Source organism: Lathyrus oleraceus, chromosome 4, assembly GCF_024323335.1.
Source record: "Lathyrus oleraceus cultivar Zhongwan6 chromosome 4, CAAS_Psat_ZW6_1.0, whole genome shotgun sequence".
Lineage (NCBI taxonomy): Eukaryota > Viridiplantae > Streptophyta > Magnoliopsida > Fabales > Fabaceae > Lathyrus > Lathyrus oleraceus.
This window is the reverse complement of record NC_066582.1, coordinates 410,739,597-410,755,044: the sequence shown is the minus strand read 5'-3', so window position 1 is coordinate 410,755,044 and position 15,448 is coordinate 410,739,597. Positions and strand designations below refer to the sequence as shown.

The following is a 15,448-nucleotide window of genomic DNA, read 5'->3' as shown; positions in this document are numbered from 1 at the left end:
GATACACCGGTGCTAACTTCCAGACAGATAAAGATGACTTTAGATCGCAATCTAGTTATGTGTTTTGCTTAAACAGTGGCACTGTAAGCTGGAAAAGTTTAAAACAAGATACAATTGCTGATTCTACAACCGAGGCCGAGTACATTGCTGCCTCAAGTGCATCAAAGGAAGTTGTTTGGATAAAAAAGTTCATTAGTGAACTTGGCATATTTCCTAGCATTATGGATCCCATTGGTCTTTATTATGATAACAATGATGCTATCGCACAAGCTAAGAAGCCTAAATCTCACCAATGATCCAAACACATACTTAGGCGTTATCTCCTCATTCGAGAGATAATAGATAGAGGAGATGTGAAAATATACAGAGTACCTACACTTGACAATATTGCTGACCCACTGACAAAGCCTCTTGCACAGTAGAAGAATGATGGCCACACTAGATCTATGGGCATTAGGGGTATGCTTGATTGGCTCTAGTGTTAGTGGGAGATTGTTGGTGTAAGCCCTAGAGGCCAATACTTTTGGTACTTGTATCGAATTATTTATTAATAATAAAAGGTTTTTTCTTTATTATGTTTGTTTAATAAAGTCCCTAGAATAGCTAGTCCGTTTAATGTATCAAGTGTGACTTAATCATGAGATCCCCTTAAACATAAGGACACTATTCTTAAAGTATCTGTAGTCGAGCTTTGTTGTGAAGTGGGATAACATTAAAGCATTAATACTATTATGTATATAGACTGATGATCACATCTCATGGATCATGGATAAGGAGTTATCAAGTCTTAAACATAAGTATGAATATTGAGAGCAATATTTATATTGGATTGATCCGCTACGAGAATACTATATAAAATGTTATGCTAAGTTTCATAAGCTATTCTCATGGTGATAATGGTGTATACAACCCTTTGACCTGAAACCACTATGTACCCTAGATGTAGAGTCGAGTGCCTTATTGCTGATCAAACATTGTCCGTAACTGGATGGCCATAAAGACAGTTGATGGATACTCCACGAAGCATGTTGAGGGATATGAGTGACCTAGATGGAATTTTCCCATCCTGCATAACAGGATAAATATCTACGGGCCCAATATTGAACTGGACAAGGATGACACGGTTTATGCCTTGTGTTCAATATAAACATAAGGGCAAAAGGGTAATTGTACACATAAGTATTTCACAAAAGGATTTTCCATATCACATGAAATTTTCGTGTCTTGGGTAGCAGTGATGTGTTGCTAGATACTGCTCACTGTTTATTATGTTAAATACGTGATTTAATATAATTGCCAATGCCACGAAAACCTACAGGGTCACACACAAAAGGACATTTTGATGAGAGATAGAGTAACTAAGGAACACGTAAGGTACGGTGCACTTAAGTGAATTGTAGAACATCATAAGGTACGGTGTACTTAAGTAGAATACGAAATATGGTAAGGTACCACACGCTTAAGTGATTTTGGCATAATATAAGATATGGGCCACATACACTTAAGTGGGCTTTTTAGCTTGCAGCCCACACAAGTGGTTCTATAAATAGAACCCTTTTGCAGAAGCATTTGGGTAGTTGCAATTTCGTTTCTCTCTCTCTCTCTCCCTCTCTCTCACTCAAAGCCTTCATCCGTAGCAGCTAGCACTGAGATTGAAGGAATTCGTTCGTGTGGACTGAGTAGAGGCGTTGTCACCATTCAACGTTCGTGATCGCTCCGTAGATCTGCATCAAAGGTTTAGATCGCCACAAGAGGTAACGATTCTATCACTGATCATGCCCATTTGTAAGGATCACTAAAGGATTTTTTTTTTTAAATTCTGCTGCGTTTTGGATCGCTTTTCTCCTTCACTTTTAACCTTTGATTCAATAACCTTGAGTTTTGAATTCTTCAAAACCCCTGACTTGAGAATCTTAGGTTCAATTTTTCTTATAACTTTTGATCCTTGAGTCCGAGATTCTGATTTCTTCAGAACTTGTGGGTCATTCATCACAGATTTTGATTGGTTCAAAACTTTACTATTTTCAACAGCAGGCATAAAGTAAGCATCTATCCCCTTGAGCAGTGCTTGAAGAAGAAGGTTCTGATGGTTTCCTCAAGATATAAGTCCATGGATTATAAGGATTCTGATGATAACCAATACCTTCTCCTTTTCTCTTACTTACTTCATAGATTATGGAAGCAAGTCTGATTCTGTTGTAGCCAAATATGACAAACTCTTGAAGAGCAGATTCATACTTATCAAGAGGTTTGTCAGACATGTATTTTATTAAATCAATTTGATCTCTTTCAAGTTTTTCAATTTTGTCTTTAGAGAAGTTTAGTTCATCTCTTACAAGACCATATTGCTTCTTTAAAATTTTCATATGTATGGCTTTTTGCTGACATCTTTCCATAAGATCTTGACACAAAGTAATGAAATCATATTTAGAGAGTTTATAAAATACAACTTCTATATCTTCTGATCTAAGTCAGAACCAACTTCAAATTCTGAATATGAAAATGTTGAGGCCATCAAAGCAAGATTGGCTTCTTCTTTATCAGCTTCTTCTTCATTGTCAAGTTCTTCCATGTTGCCATGAGACTTTTCTTGAACTTGATTTTGAAGTTGTTACTTTGAAATCTTTCCTTTTTGCTTTTGTCCTTATACAGATCTAGGCAGTCAGCTATGTAATGATCAGGCTTTTGATAGTTGAAGCAACTCTTCTGATCATCTTCATCATTTCTAGAACTAAACTCTCTAAAGCGACCGCTTCTACCAAATAATGTGCTCTTTTTTTAACAAGTGTTGAAATATTTTAATGATGAAAGCCATTTCATCATTATCATATTCCTCATCAGAAGCTTCATTATGAATGGCTTTTTTATACTCCTTAGTTTGCGAAGAATTCTCAGATCTCCCAACAAAATTTAAAGCCAGTGTTTTAAACAGCTTTATAGGCTCATCTCCATTTAGCTCCATCTCATGGATTTGGAGATTGCTAACAAGACTTTCAAGACTTAATGTGTTTAAGTTTTTAGCCTTTTGAATAATAGTAACTTTGGGTCTGTATTTTGCAGGAAGACTCCAAAGAATCTTCTTGACATGATCCGAAGTAGTGTAGCTATTGTTCAAGACCTAAAGTCTAGACACAAGAACTTGAAATCTTGATAACATAGTTTCAATGCTCTTATCATTTTTCATTGTGAACAGCTCATATTGATGAACCAGAAGATTTGCTTTAGCTTATTGAACTTGTTGATTACCTTCATAGGTAACACATAAAGATTCAAAGATGGTTTTGGCAGTGGACTTATTAATAATCTTTATGTACTCAGAATGAGGCAAGGCATCAATAAGAATGCCTCTCACTCTATGATGTTTTTTGTATATATTTTTCTGAGCAGGAGTTAGAAACTTTCTATCAGAAACCATACCAACACCATTGTCTTGAATGTCAATGCCATATTCCAAGATATCTCAAAAATCATCATTTAGACCAATGATATGAGTGTATATCTTACTCTTCCACCATTCAAATTCAGTAGAATCTCTACTGAATGTTGGTGGTCTAACAATATAGTTGTTTTGACCAAATGTACTTTGATGATTGTTATTGTTCCCATGAGGGGGACTAACATGACTAGTTACTTCAAAGCTATCAAGCATGATAGAAGTTGTATTTTTCTCAATGTCTTTATTGCACCACTGTTAAGTGTTATACTACAGACTGTGCTCTGATTCCAACTGAATATGAGAAAAATACACAAGAAAGGGGGTGTGGGTTGAATTCTATATGTCAGAAACGATTCGCTTCTGATCTAAATAACTTCAGAATCTGAACAAAGTTCAGAGTCTGCTGTCAAAGTTGATAATGGCAGCAGAAAGATTATGTATCACACACAAAGATTTTTCAAGGTTCCTCTCCTCAACTGAGGGTAGTTCAGTCCCATTGCCTCAACAAGATCTTTTCACTATATTCAATCCTAATTACAACTGCTCAATCAATCCATAAAGAGACTTTTGCTCAAGCACACCTCCAAGAGACTTCCTTTTTCTCAATCACACCTAAAAGAGACTTCATTGCTCAAACACACAGGCAAAATACTTCATTTGCTCAAGAAAACTAGCAAGAGACTTCCTTTGCTCAAGCAAACTATCAAGAGATTTCCTCTACTTCAAACAAACAGTTTAGTAGAATAAATAACGACTATACTTTGATACACAATCAGAAGTATAGTAGTTTTACAACAACCACAAAGGTTCTTAACTCTTAAGATTTATAAGATATACAAAGATAAGAAATCTTAAGACTTTATGCAATAACAATTCTAAACAATAGCTCAAAGTTATGCTCAAGTTGTTGTATTGTACATGTGTAACCTTCCTTGAGATCTTCAACTTCCTTTTATAGAGGCAGATAAACGAGTCGTTAGAGGGTTGAGAATAAGAGCTAACTTAGTCAAGAAGCATGCCAAGAGAGGCGTTGGAGGATGTATCTGGTTAAAAACATTATCCACTAAATAAGAGCATTGTCCACGACATCTTTCGAAGTACTAGGTATCTACCAAAAAGTATAACAGACTTAAGAGGTCACACCACCATTCCTTGAGCCTTGCAAAAATGAAACCCTAGTTGACTCTCTCTAGAAATATGATACTTTGACAAGATTGGTCTGGTGTTGGTATAGTGTCCAGGTCAGAGACAACTTTATCCTTCAGAGTTTGAGATGTCACTAGATGCTGAAACTCTATGATCAGAGTCTAAACCTTCAGAGACAGAACCACCTCGTTCAGAGTCTGATCCTTCAGAGTCATATGATTTTGATCTTCCAGAATCAGATATACTTTGCTTCCCCATATATGTTTTTAACAAGGTCTATTCATAGTTGAATACTAAGCTTGTGATCCTGCACACTTAAACATATTAGTATACCCACTTGTTCTTTAAGTACTTTGTTATCATCAAAATCCGAGGAATATGAACAAATCTTGTTCCACCCGTGAGTAATATGGATGATTTGCACTAGATGAGAACAAAGAATGTCAATATATGTGAATAACCCTAGATTTTGGTCCTCAACAATGATGACATGATCACATGAGAACAATGATTACATTTGTTGTGACAACATTTGACTGCACTGGATTGCATTTGTTGTGACATGGGTAAGTTTAAAGATTGATTTGTTTAAATAAATGTAATATAAGTTATTTTATATCTTTTACTTAAATGAAATAATTCGATTTAAAAATATAACATAATAGAACATGTGGCAAACCACGAAAACAAATAATAATTGAAAACAAAAAGAAAAGGCAACATGGCACATCACATCATTGATTTCATTGACTAAATTTATCGAGGATTTAAAATAGAGGAATTTTGGAAGTATAAGAATGGAATGTGTTTTTTTACAAAGACAATTTACTATTCGTCTCATAAAAAAAGGGACGAATTAGGTATTAAAATTTTGAAAAATAAGAATGTCATCGAATGCAAGCAAAGTAAAGAAGTTTGGATTTGAAATAAGGAGACTAATCTTACGAATGTGATAAGATACTAAATCAATAAAAAAGTTATTTAAATTTAATATATATATATATATATATATATATATATATATATATATATATATATATATATATATATATATATATATATATATATAATATTCAAAAGCGTATAAATCAGCTTGTAAGTTACTTTATTTTTCAATGAAATTGAGAAGATATAATAGTTAAAAATTCAACATGTAAGTTTATAAATGTCATAAAAATCCATGGTCAAAATATTTTCAAAATGGTGACAACTACACATATTCAATATATGTACAAATGAAAATTAAGTCCATACTATTGACATTTATCGTAATAACTATGTTGTTGTGTTCAATATTTGAACCGTGAATTCACATATAAAGGCAAATTATGTAAAATAAAGCCTATTAAATGTAAGTATGAATATTTTAGTATCTACAACATATATAAATATAACTTTTTTTTAATATTAAAAAATATTCCAAAAATATATCATAAATTTCATATTAAATTTAATATAATAAATATGTTAAATTATAATTTTGGTCTCTTATTACAATGCATTCACGAAATCATTCTATCCCTTTTATTTTAAATCGGTTTTGATCTCTTTTTTCCATTTCTCATAAAAAATGCATTGACGTGTAATTTTTTAAATAGGTGATATATAATTTAATGATGGAAGACAAGATAATCTGATGACGAGGCACAAGACAAATGGATTAATAAAAATATTGATAAAAAAATATCTTTATAATATAACTGCAATATTTAATAAAATTTAAATTAGAAAAGAAATTGAAAGAAAAAAAACAAATAAATTGGCATAAAAAATAATATGTTAATATCGAAAGATTTTTCATTAATATTCTTTAGTTTTATTCTTCCTTTTGAAAAGAAAAAGAAAGTTAATCAAACTAATTAGAGAAGATTCAAAGAAATACAAGTGACAATGAGGACGAGCTTTCTTCCGCTGATATTAAAAGATCAATTTTAGCAAGATTTCAACAATGACAAATCATCCTCAAATTCTCATAATTCATAGGCGACTTCGTTCAACCTTCATCCTCTCAACCTAAGAAAACAACACTCCACCACCGCAAAACATCTGCAATCTAAAGTAGAATGCAATACTTCAGTTTTAGCTCTCTTCATTTTGGTGTTGCCCAAATCTAGGTTTTTATTTTAAATTCTTATTCTTTATTTTTCAACCGAACAAATGTTGGTGTTCCTTCTATGAGTTCACATAACTACGATGACATTGTGAATGAACTCTTTAATCGAACTAAGTTTGATTGAACTTTAGACTCAAAGAAAATTTTATTGGGAAAGGATCAGAAAAAACTTTATTGAGTGAAGAATATATTAATTAATTTTCATGAGAGTGGCTAATAACTTAACTTCCGATGAAAAGTGGGGATGTGAACTAATGGTCCATCTATATGGAACTATAATGGTTCTCAGGGTTTCACAAATGAAAAAGCTGTGAATGGCTTTTAGAAACCAAATCAAACAAATATAATTTGTGTTGGTTTGATTTTTTTTAAATATTTTTATTCAGCCACATATACATATATAAAGAACAACGTAATTTTGTGTTGAATCATTTATACATTATAAAATAATTTTAAAAAATTATTATAATTGAACAATAACTTCTCATTCAATTCAATGCACAACGATCAGACTAGACAAAAAGTAGAATATAAAACATAAAATAATAGCATAAAACAATATAAAAAATATATATAATAAAATAGAAAAAAAATAGAGGAGAGGAGAGAGTAGAGAAGATGAAAAAGAAAGAATGGAAGATATGTGATGTTAGAGAAAAAATGTGCGATGATAACGTAATTGGAAGAGACAACAATATCATAAAAATGAGAAGATGAAAAATAAAAAAATATAAGATATGAGAGATTAGAGTAGAAGATATGAGATATACATGATAGATAAGATGAAAAGAAGGCGCGATATTATTACAAGAGATTTGAGAAGGCTAAAAATGAAATACTGAATGTGGGATAAGTTATGTTTGAGTTGTAACGTAATGCGGTTTTGTTCGATTTGCAAAATCTAAACCCCAAATCAAATCAAATCACGCGGTTTTGTTAAAAAAATGACTCAAACACATCCAAAACAAATGCAATATTTTACGGTTTCGATTTAAATTAGTTTGATTTACGATTTTCGTTTTGGTTTTCAATATCTCAAATAAAGGGACTGAATAGCCTAATAAATATTTTAAATTATATCTAAATTGAAATAAATTATACTAAAAAAACTATTATGAAACAATTCCTCATTTTTTTAATTGATAAAATATATTTTAAAAATAAACCAATCCAATTATTTAAATTTTTTATTTTTTATCTCTAGAACAGTTTTTGAAAGTAAAGTTATTTATGTTTAAAAACTGATTGAAAAATTGCAATTTCAAACTAGCTGCACTAACCTATCAAATATTCTCCGATCATTTATCATCTCAATGGACGTTATGAAACAGATTTGGTATGATTTATTAAATTCTATCTTATGCATTTATTCTATTGGAAACAAATCTTCAACATTCACTTCTTTTTACAAGAAAAAAATCTTCAATATTAATTGGTGCATACGAAGTTTGCATCCTACTCACTATATAAATTAACCTTCCCATAATCCCAACTCATTCCAATTTTCATATTCATTTGTGTAACAAACATATTAGTACTAATACACAATAGATATGAAGATTGTTTTTGTTGTTGTCTTCTTAGCTGCCATAAGCACTGTTCTTGCACATGATCACCACCACCACCATGTTGAGGCACCAGCCTCAGCTCCAGCTCCAGAACCAAGCAGTAGTGATGCTTCTTCTCTTGGTTCATTCATTGGTATCTATGTCTTCTCGTTTGTTGCCTATTACTTGCACTTTCATGCATAATAGACACGTGTGTTTATGTTTGGGAATACATGAGGAATTAATTATATTAAGAGGTTGTTTATTCTGTTATGTTTTTTGGATATTACATTTTTGTAATCAATTCTCAGTGCAATTTTGAAAATTATTCAACAATAACAATTGTCTAAGTAGTAAAAATATATTAAGAATGGCGTTATAAGAATATTTTTACTAATAAAATATATTGATATTATAAGGTGATTTGTTTGATTGAACAGTGCAATATTGTAAGAGTTGGAAAACAAAGTGATGTGAGTTCGAATTCTATCGTATCTTTGTATAATAGTTAACTTATTATTGTTATTATTATTATAACACTCTCAAAGAGTTGGAAAAATAATGTGATGTATGAGTATCTTGGCTAATATTAATTATTAATATTTGTAACGAATAGTATACCGTTTTTTAAGATAGCTATGATATTTTCTCTTACATAATTACTTCGTTGGGATATTGACCATTATAGCCAACAATATATATCGTTATCTTTAAGAAAAAAATTTCTAAAATGAAGTCATCAAATTTTTTTTGTAAAGTCATAAATTTGTACTGTTGACTTAGTCAATGCCGCCTAAAATTATAGTACACGCTATTAGTATGTATTCATGTATCTCATATCAAAATCTTTAATCTTCATTTAATTAAGAACACATAAACTTAATTAGATCGAGCAAAATCATTATTCTTAACTGTTTCAAGCAAATGAATACACCATTAGAAGCGGAATCTCACCACGAGCACGATTCCATAATTAGTTTTTCATAAAATCTCATAATCAAGTTAGGTCGAGTGTGTTTGCGTTCGATTTTTATGCCATTTTTTTTTTGCTTTTATCTATCAAATTCACGGTTTGTTTTGCAATTTTGAATACATATTTGAAATCGTGGGGAAATTTCAGTTCCAACGATATATAATTTGTGAATTAATTCGTTGATTTGGTGATTTTCGGAATTTTCGTTCATAAGATGTAATTGAAGATGATGAACACACCCATCTTGACAAGGTCTAAATATGGTCAAATCCATTATGGGTATATTGTAGGTTTCTTCTGCAAATTCCATGAACCAACCATAACACAGAGCAAAAGTCTTTAATGCAAAAGTCTTTAACACAATTGGCATGTAACATGCAAGTTTTTGAAAATTTTAATTTCTGGTTTTTGGTTTTAGACCATTTGAATCAAAATTAAAATCATAAATGTATTATAAATTGTATTGTGATGTTTATGGGTATTTAATTGTTATTTTCGATGTTTAAATGGATCTGAAATTTTCGGGTTTCATGATGGTATTACAGGCCTGAAACAGCGTTGAACTGACCTGACTAAAGATTGAAAATGATGATTAAGAATTTTTTATTATAAATAAATAAAATTAACAAGCCCATCGTTAGATTAATCAAAAGAATGAGAATTGTACACCCTCATGTAACACTAGATCCGTCCCAAATAACTTTTTCAAAGCTGTCATTTGTGCAACTTCACTATAAATGCTCCAGTTTCAGATTGGATAAGGGTAGGAAGAAAAGAAATAGAGATCATAAAGGTAAATTGTATAGACTCAGATGTGATTTTTTAGCAAGTAAAGTCAACTCTAGTCTTACACCTTAGCTCCTAAGGTCATAAGCATCTTAAAAACTAAGGAATTACCAATTTCTATCATAATTCGCCTAAATTTTTTATACCATAAACTTATGGCTACTTGACAAATAACAAAAAAAAAAAAAAAAAGAAGCTAAGAATAATGAGTAAAAAAAACATAAGAGGTTTGACATTGGTGGAATAAAACAACAAACCACGTTTGAACTACTCATGAAAATTATATTATGAAAAATCATCTTCGAGAGAAGACTATAACATTACAAAGAGTTTAACTTTTTCAAGTCAGAGATAAAATTAGGGTTATTTTAGTTGTTGGATGTGTTAAGAGTCTTGTGTTTGAAAGAGATGCCCAGAAAATAAAGTATAATCAGTTTCTTGATTAACAAGAAAATCACAAAGTAAAGGAAAAGAGAGAAGAAAAGAGAAAGACAATTCAAAGTGGTTTAAAATTGGATTCTTCATTCAATTACACATTAGGGAACAATATTTACAATTGAATCTCAATCACACCACTTTCTCTCTTTGAATAGGATTATCAGAGATTGATGAAGAAGTGATGACTAGTATGCTATTTATAAGAAAACCAAACCCTAGCTTTCAACTAACATACTAAACAATTGGTCCAACAGACTGACCCAATTCAACATGCTAACTTAAACAACAAACTTACATATTTCAACAGCTACACTAACTCTTAGACTTTGACAGAGCTCTTCGACTTTGACAAAGTTTGCTACAACACTAGCTTATGACCCATAAGCTACAAATCTCTACATTGGAATAAACTCTGAACCATGAATCCAACTAGTTGTCATCATGCAGTTCTATTCGCTACATACAGTGGAAAAACTTACAACTTGATAATATTTTGGTGTTCATATCAGCAACATTGTCATTAGTCGAAACCTTCAGCACTTGGACTTCTCCACGCTTGATTATATCTCTGACGAAATGAATCCTCACATCGATGTGCTTGGTTTGCTCATGATAGATTGAATTCTTCGACACATGTATTGTACTTTGACTATCACATTTAATAATGATTGTTTGACCTTGAAGTTTCAGCTCCTTAGCAAAACCTTCAAGTCATAATGCTTCTTTCACAACTTCAGTGAGGGAAATATACTCCGCTTCAGTGGTTGATAAGTAAACAACCTTCTGAAGTGTTGTTTTTCAACTGATTGTTGTGTCAAACATAGTGAACACATATACATAAATAGATTTTTTAGAACCCATACAACCTACATAATCAAAGTCGATAAATAATTCGATTTCTACTTTGCTACCATCACCACAGTCTCCACCATAGATGACGATTATGCTTAGAGACCCATTTATATACCTTAGAATCCACTTCAATGTTTGCCAATGCGCCTTCCCAGGATTGACCATATATTTGCTTAGAAGGCTCAGTCTGTATGTTATGTCTGGCCTCGTACATACCATATCATACATAAAAAGAACCTAATATACTAGTATATAGAATGATATTCATACTTTATTGAAGGTGTGAGCCTAAAACCTTGCCCCGCCTTACAAAAAAGAAAGAGTGTGGGACAAAACGGACCCACGAGTACTGCACATTTTAAGCCTAAAAAATACAAAATTTCATGTTAAATTCCAAGCTCATAAAAATCGTAAAAAAGTATGGGTAAAATGAACATGTTGTACGGACCGAACTCGTTTTGTCACCCCTAATCATTATTCGTAGCTATAACATGTGGTCAAAGATTTTGTAGTTGATCTAGATGATCTCATATTTACATATTTATTTTCATCATTATACTTATCTCGTGGTAGACATTTACGTTAATTATCTTAAATGATTTTGTATTTTATATTATTTGCATTGCTCTTGAACACTGGATTTATGTTAGATGACCATGTTAATTACAAAAATTATTTTAATTATCATAATTAGTAAATAATAATTAAAAATATATGATTGATCTTTATTGCATAGTAAAAACATCTTTTTATCTATAAAAATAGATTTAAAAATAAAATTAAAAATACAATAATCTTTTTTATGTGAAATAAACTTAGACTAGAGATTCGAATAAATTAATAGTACAAATAAAAAACTTAAAATATAAAAATAAAAATTCACAAAAGAGATAAAATCTATACATGTGTTTGAATTTTTTAAACATTAGTTATGAGATATTTTCTTGTCATTCTTAGTTATACATGACATTCTACATTTAATTGTATTTTTACCATAATACACACATGAATTTTTTAGTTTATAAAAAATAGTGTGTTTCTCATATTTAAGTGGAATCCATCACATTTTTTAGAAAATTCAAGATTTTTCCCTTTATTTATAAGAAAACATATGTAAAAGCATAGATTCTACTTATATTTATTTCGATTTTTTTAAATATCTCATATAAAAATATATTTAAAAAATATAATTTCATATCAATTTTTTCAAATATATCAATAAAACTATAAAACGTACTAAATTTATCAAAAATATGTTAATGTTATCTTCATTATTTTATCTATCGAATATGAATTATCGATTTTTTCAAAAATTTAAAAAATTACAAAATATAGCAGAAATTTATAAAAAAGATGGTAGTGTTATCTTCATTTTTTTATAGACTATCCGATATGAACAATTGAAATTTCAAAATTTCAATAAAAAGACCATATTTTTAAAAACCCGATAAAAGTTTATATCGAGTTTTTAAAATATGATAAAATTGTATAAATTTATTTCATTTCATTAAAAAAAACTATTCAATTTTTTAAATGTACTACTATATTTTTTTAATTTGATTGTCTTTTTTAAAGTGAATTTTTTTATCAAATATAATTTTAAATTAGAAGAGCATTTATGATCAAATATTTTTTAATTTTTCTTATGTATCGGAAGACTTGGAAAAGAGTTTCGGTACATAAAAATTTACTATCAGAATTCTTTTGTAAAGTCTTCCGGTATAAAAAAAGTGAAAAATAGTATTAGAACTCTTTTGCAAAATCTTCCTACATAAAAATTGACTACAAAACTCTTTTGCAAAGTTTTCCGGTACACAAAAATATACTTGAAAAATGACTACCGGAAATCTTTTGCAAAGTCTTCCGGTTCACAAAAATTGACTACAACTCTTTTGCAAAATCTTCCGGTACAAAAAAAAATATTTTTAAAAATGCTTGAAAAATAATTATCGGAACTCTTTTGCAAAATCTTCCGGTACATAAAACTGACTATTTGAACTCTTTTGCAAAGTGTTCCGGTATAAAAAAAAATGTTAATGCTTGAAAAATGACTAACGAAATTATTTTGCAATATCTTTCGGTACATAAAAATTGACTACCAGAACTCTTTTGTAAAATATTCCGATATAAAAAATATTTAAAAAATACTTGAAAAATGATTACCGGATCTCTTTTGTAAAGTCTTTCGGTATATAAAAATAAAATTTAAAAAATATTTTAAAAATAAAATATTAAATTAGTTAAAAATATAAAAATAAAATTGATATTTTTTATAAAATGTAGGAGTGTAGTGAGGAAGACTTAAAGTTTTCTAAGTATGTGATCTAGTTTTTTGGTGTAAAATATTTACATGGGCTTAAGCCTTTTTGCTAGACTAACTTCTCACATCAAAATGATAAACCAATCTCCAGAAAACAAAACACACTTTCTTCTTCTGCGTAGACATTGCTGAACACATCATTCGCAAATTTATACCTTCTCTCTCACACAGATCATACTCCTCCAATGGCCGCCATCATTTCACGAAGGTTAAGGTTAACTTCCTCCATCCTAAAACCCTCTCATTTCCCACCTCCATCATCACCTCCATCAAACCCTCAATCTCCAATCTTTGAACCCTTAACCCACAACTCATCTTCTTCTTTTTTCACCTTTCAACACTTCTTCTCCCAATCCACAACAACCCCTCCAAAACCCACTTCCCATTTCAATCTCACTCCCTTCTCATCACACAAAGTTTCAAACTTTTACCCTAAACCCATCTTTTTCTCAACCAACGACCCATCATCATCATCAGATTCTGATAAAGCCTCAAACCCAAACCCAAACCCAAACCCAAGCCCATACCCAAGCGAAAATCCAAACTTCAAACACCAAGAAATCGAAGGACCAACAGTAGAACGCGACCTCTCCCCCCTCGCCAACGAGACACGACAGATTCTAGAAACAATGATGAAGAACATCTACGGATTAAGCAGGGTTGTCGCATTAATGGGCCTCGTTCAGCTCGGTGTTGGAGGTTGGATCACATACGTGACTAGATCTTCGCCTATCACCGAAGTTTCTGTGCAAAGCTTATTGGCTTTTGCGTTTCCGTTTTCTCTGGCGTTTATGCTGCGTCAATCGTTGAAACCAATGCGGTTCTTTAAGAAGATGGAGGAACAAGGTAGGTTGCAGATTCTGACACTTACGTTGCAAGTTGCTAAGCAATTGAATGTTTTGTTTGTTAGGGTTAGAGGGATTTCTTTTGTTTGTGTTGTTGGTTTGTCTGCAGGTTTGGTTTTTGCTGTGTTTTCTAGATGAAGTTGTTTTGGTTTTTAATAATCAATTTGGGGATATAAGGTTTCATTCTAGTGTAGTGGCCATGTTGAAATGTGAAATGTTATAGGTATATAGATGTTTTGAGCTATCAAGCTCGGACACTAGAAACACGACAATGTCGACACCATTAATAATTTGAAAGAATGAATCACAAATTTTTGTGTCGGTATCAGACACCAACGCATATGCGCCTTTATTTTAGAGGTGTATGTGCTCTGCTATAGGGGTTGAGGGCTTATTTTTGCCTAATTTTGACAATGGTGTTTAGAATCATTTGCTTGAAAAAAATATTATGCTTGCTGAATAAACTATTTTTTTTCTGTCATCTCGAGTCTGTTTGGTTGTGTGGACTTGAGGTTCTTTAGCCCAAAATCACGCCTTTTTTTTTGCCATTTTTTCGCGTCTACGCAGAAGCTCTGTTTTCTAGTTTTAGGAAACCATGGAAAAATCAAACTAGGACGGGAGTTTGAGCTGGAGACATCAAACCAAATGTATGTTTATGAGCCACTTTAGTTAGTTTATGAGCTATCAGATAAGTGTCTTGTAAGAAACTTAAGTTTATTGTTCAGTTAAGAGACAATAGAAATATAGATTTGCAAAGGATGGATGAAAGATCAGAAACATCAAATAAAGAATTAGGAAGCTTGTCTACAATCCCTTTAGTATAAAATGACATGCTTTAGCTGAAGTTCTACCATTGTCTGAACAGCACGAAGAAGTGAAAGAAGGATAGAACATATAGCAGGTTTTTTGTTCAGCTGTGAAGAAAATTAATCGAGTAAAAAGTGATTTTGATTAAAAGTGAGTTGAAGGTAAAATGTATATGTTTGGATGAA

The 15,448-nt window shown here is 31.1% G+C and overlaps 1 protein-coding gene across 1 annotated transcript; it reads left to right on the top strand.

Moving 5' to 3' along the window:
- The first annotated feature begins 13,644 nt into the window (after positions 1–13,644).
- On the top strand, positions 13,645–14,794 carry LOC127075752 (uncharacterized). The gene has a single exon (XM_051017217.1). The coding sequence runs from the start codon at positions 13,797–13,799 to the stop codon at positions 14,592–14,594; it is 798 nt and encodes a 265-aa protein (XP_050873174.1). The 5' UTR covers positions 13,645–13,796; the 3' UTR covers positions 14,595–14,794.
- The last annotated feature ends 654 nt before the right edge of the window (positions 14,795–15,448 follow it).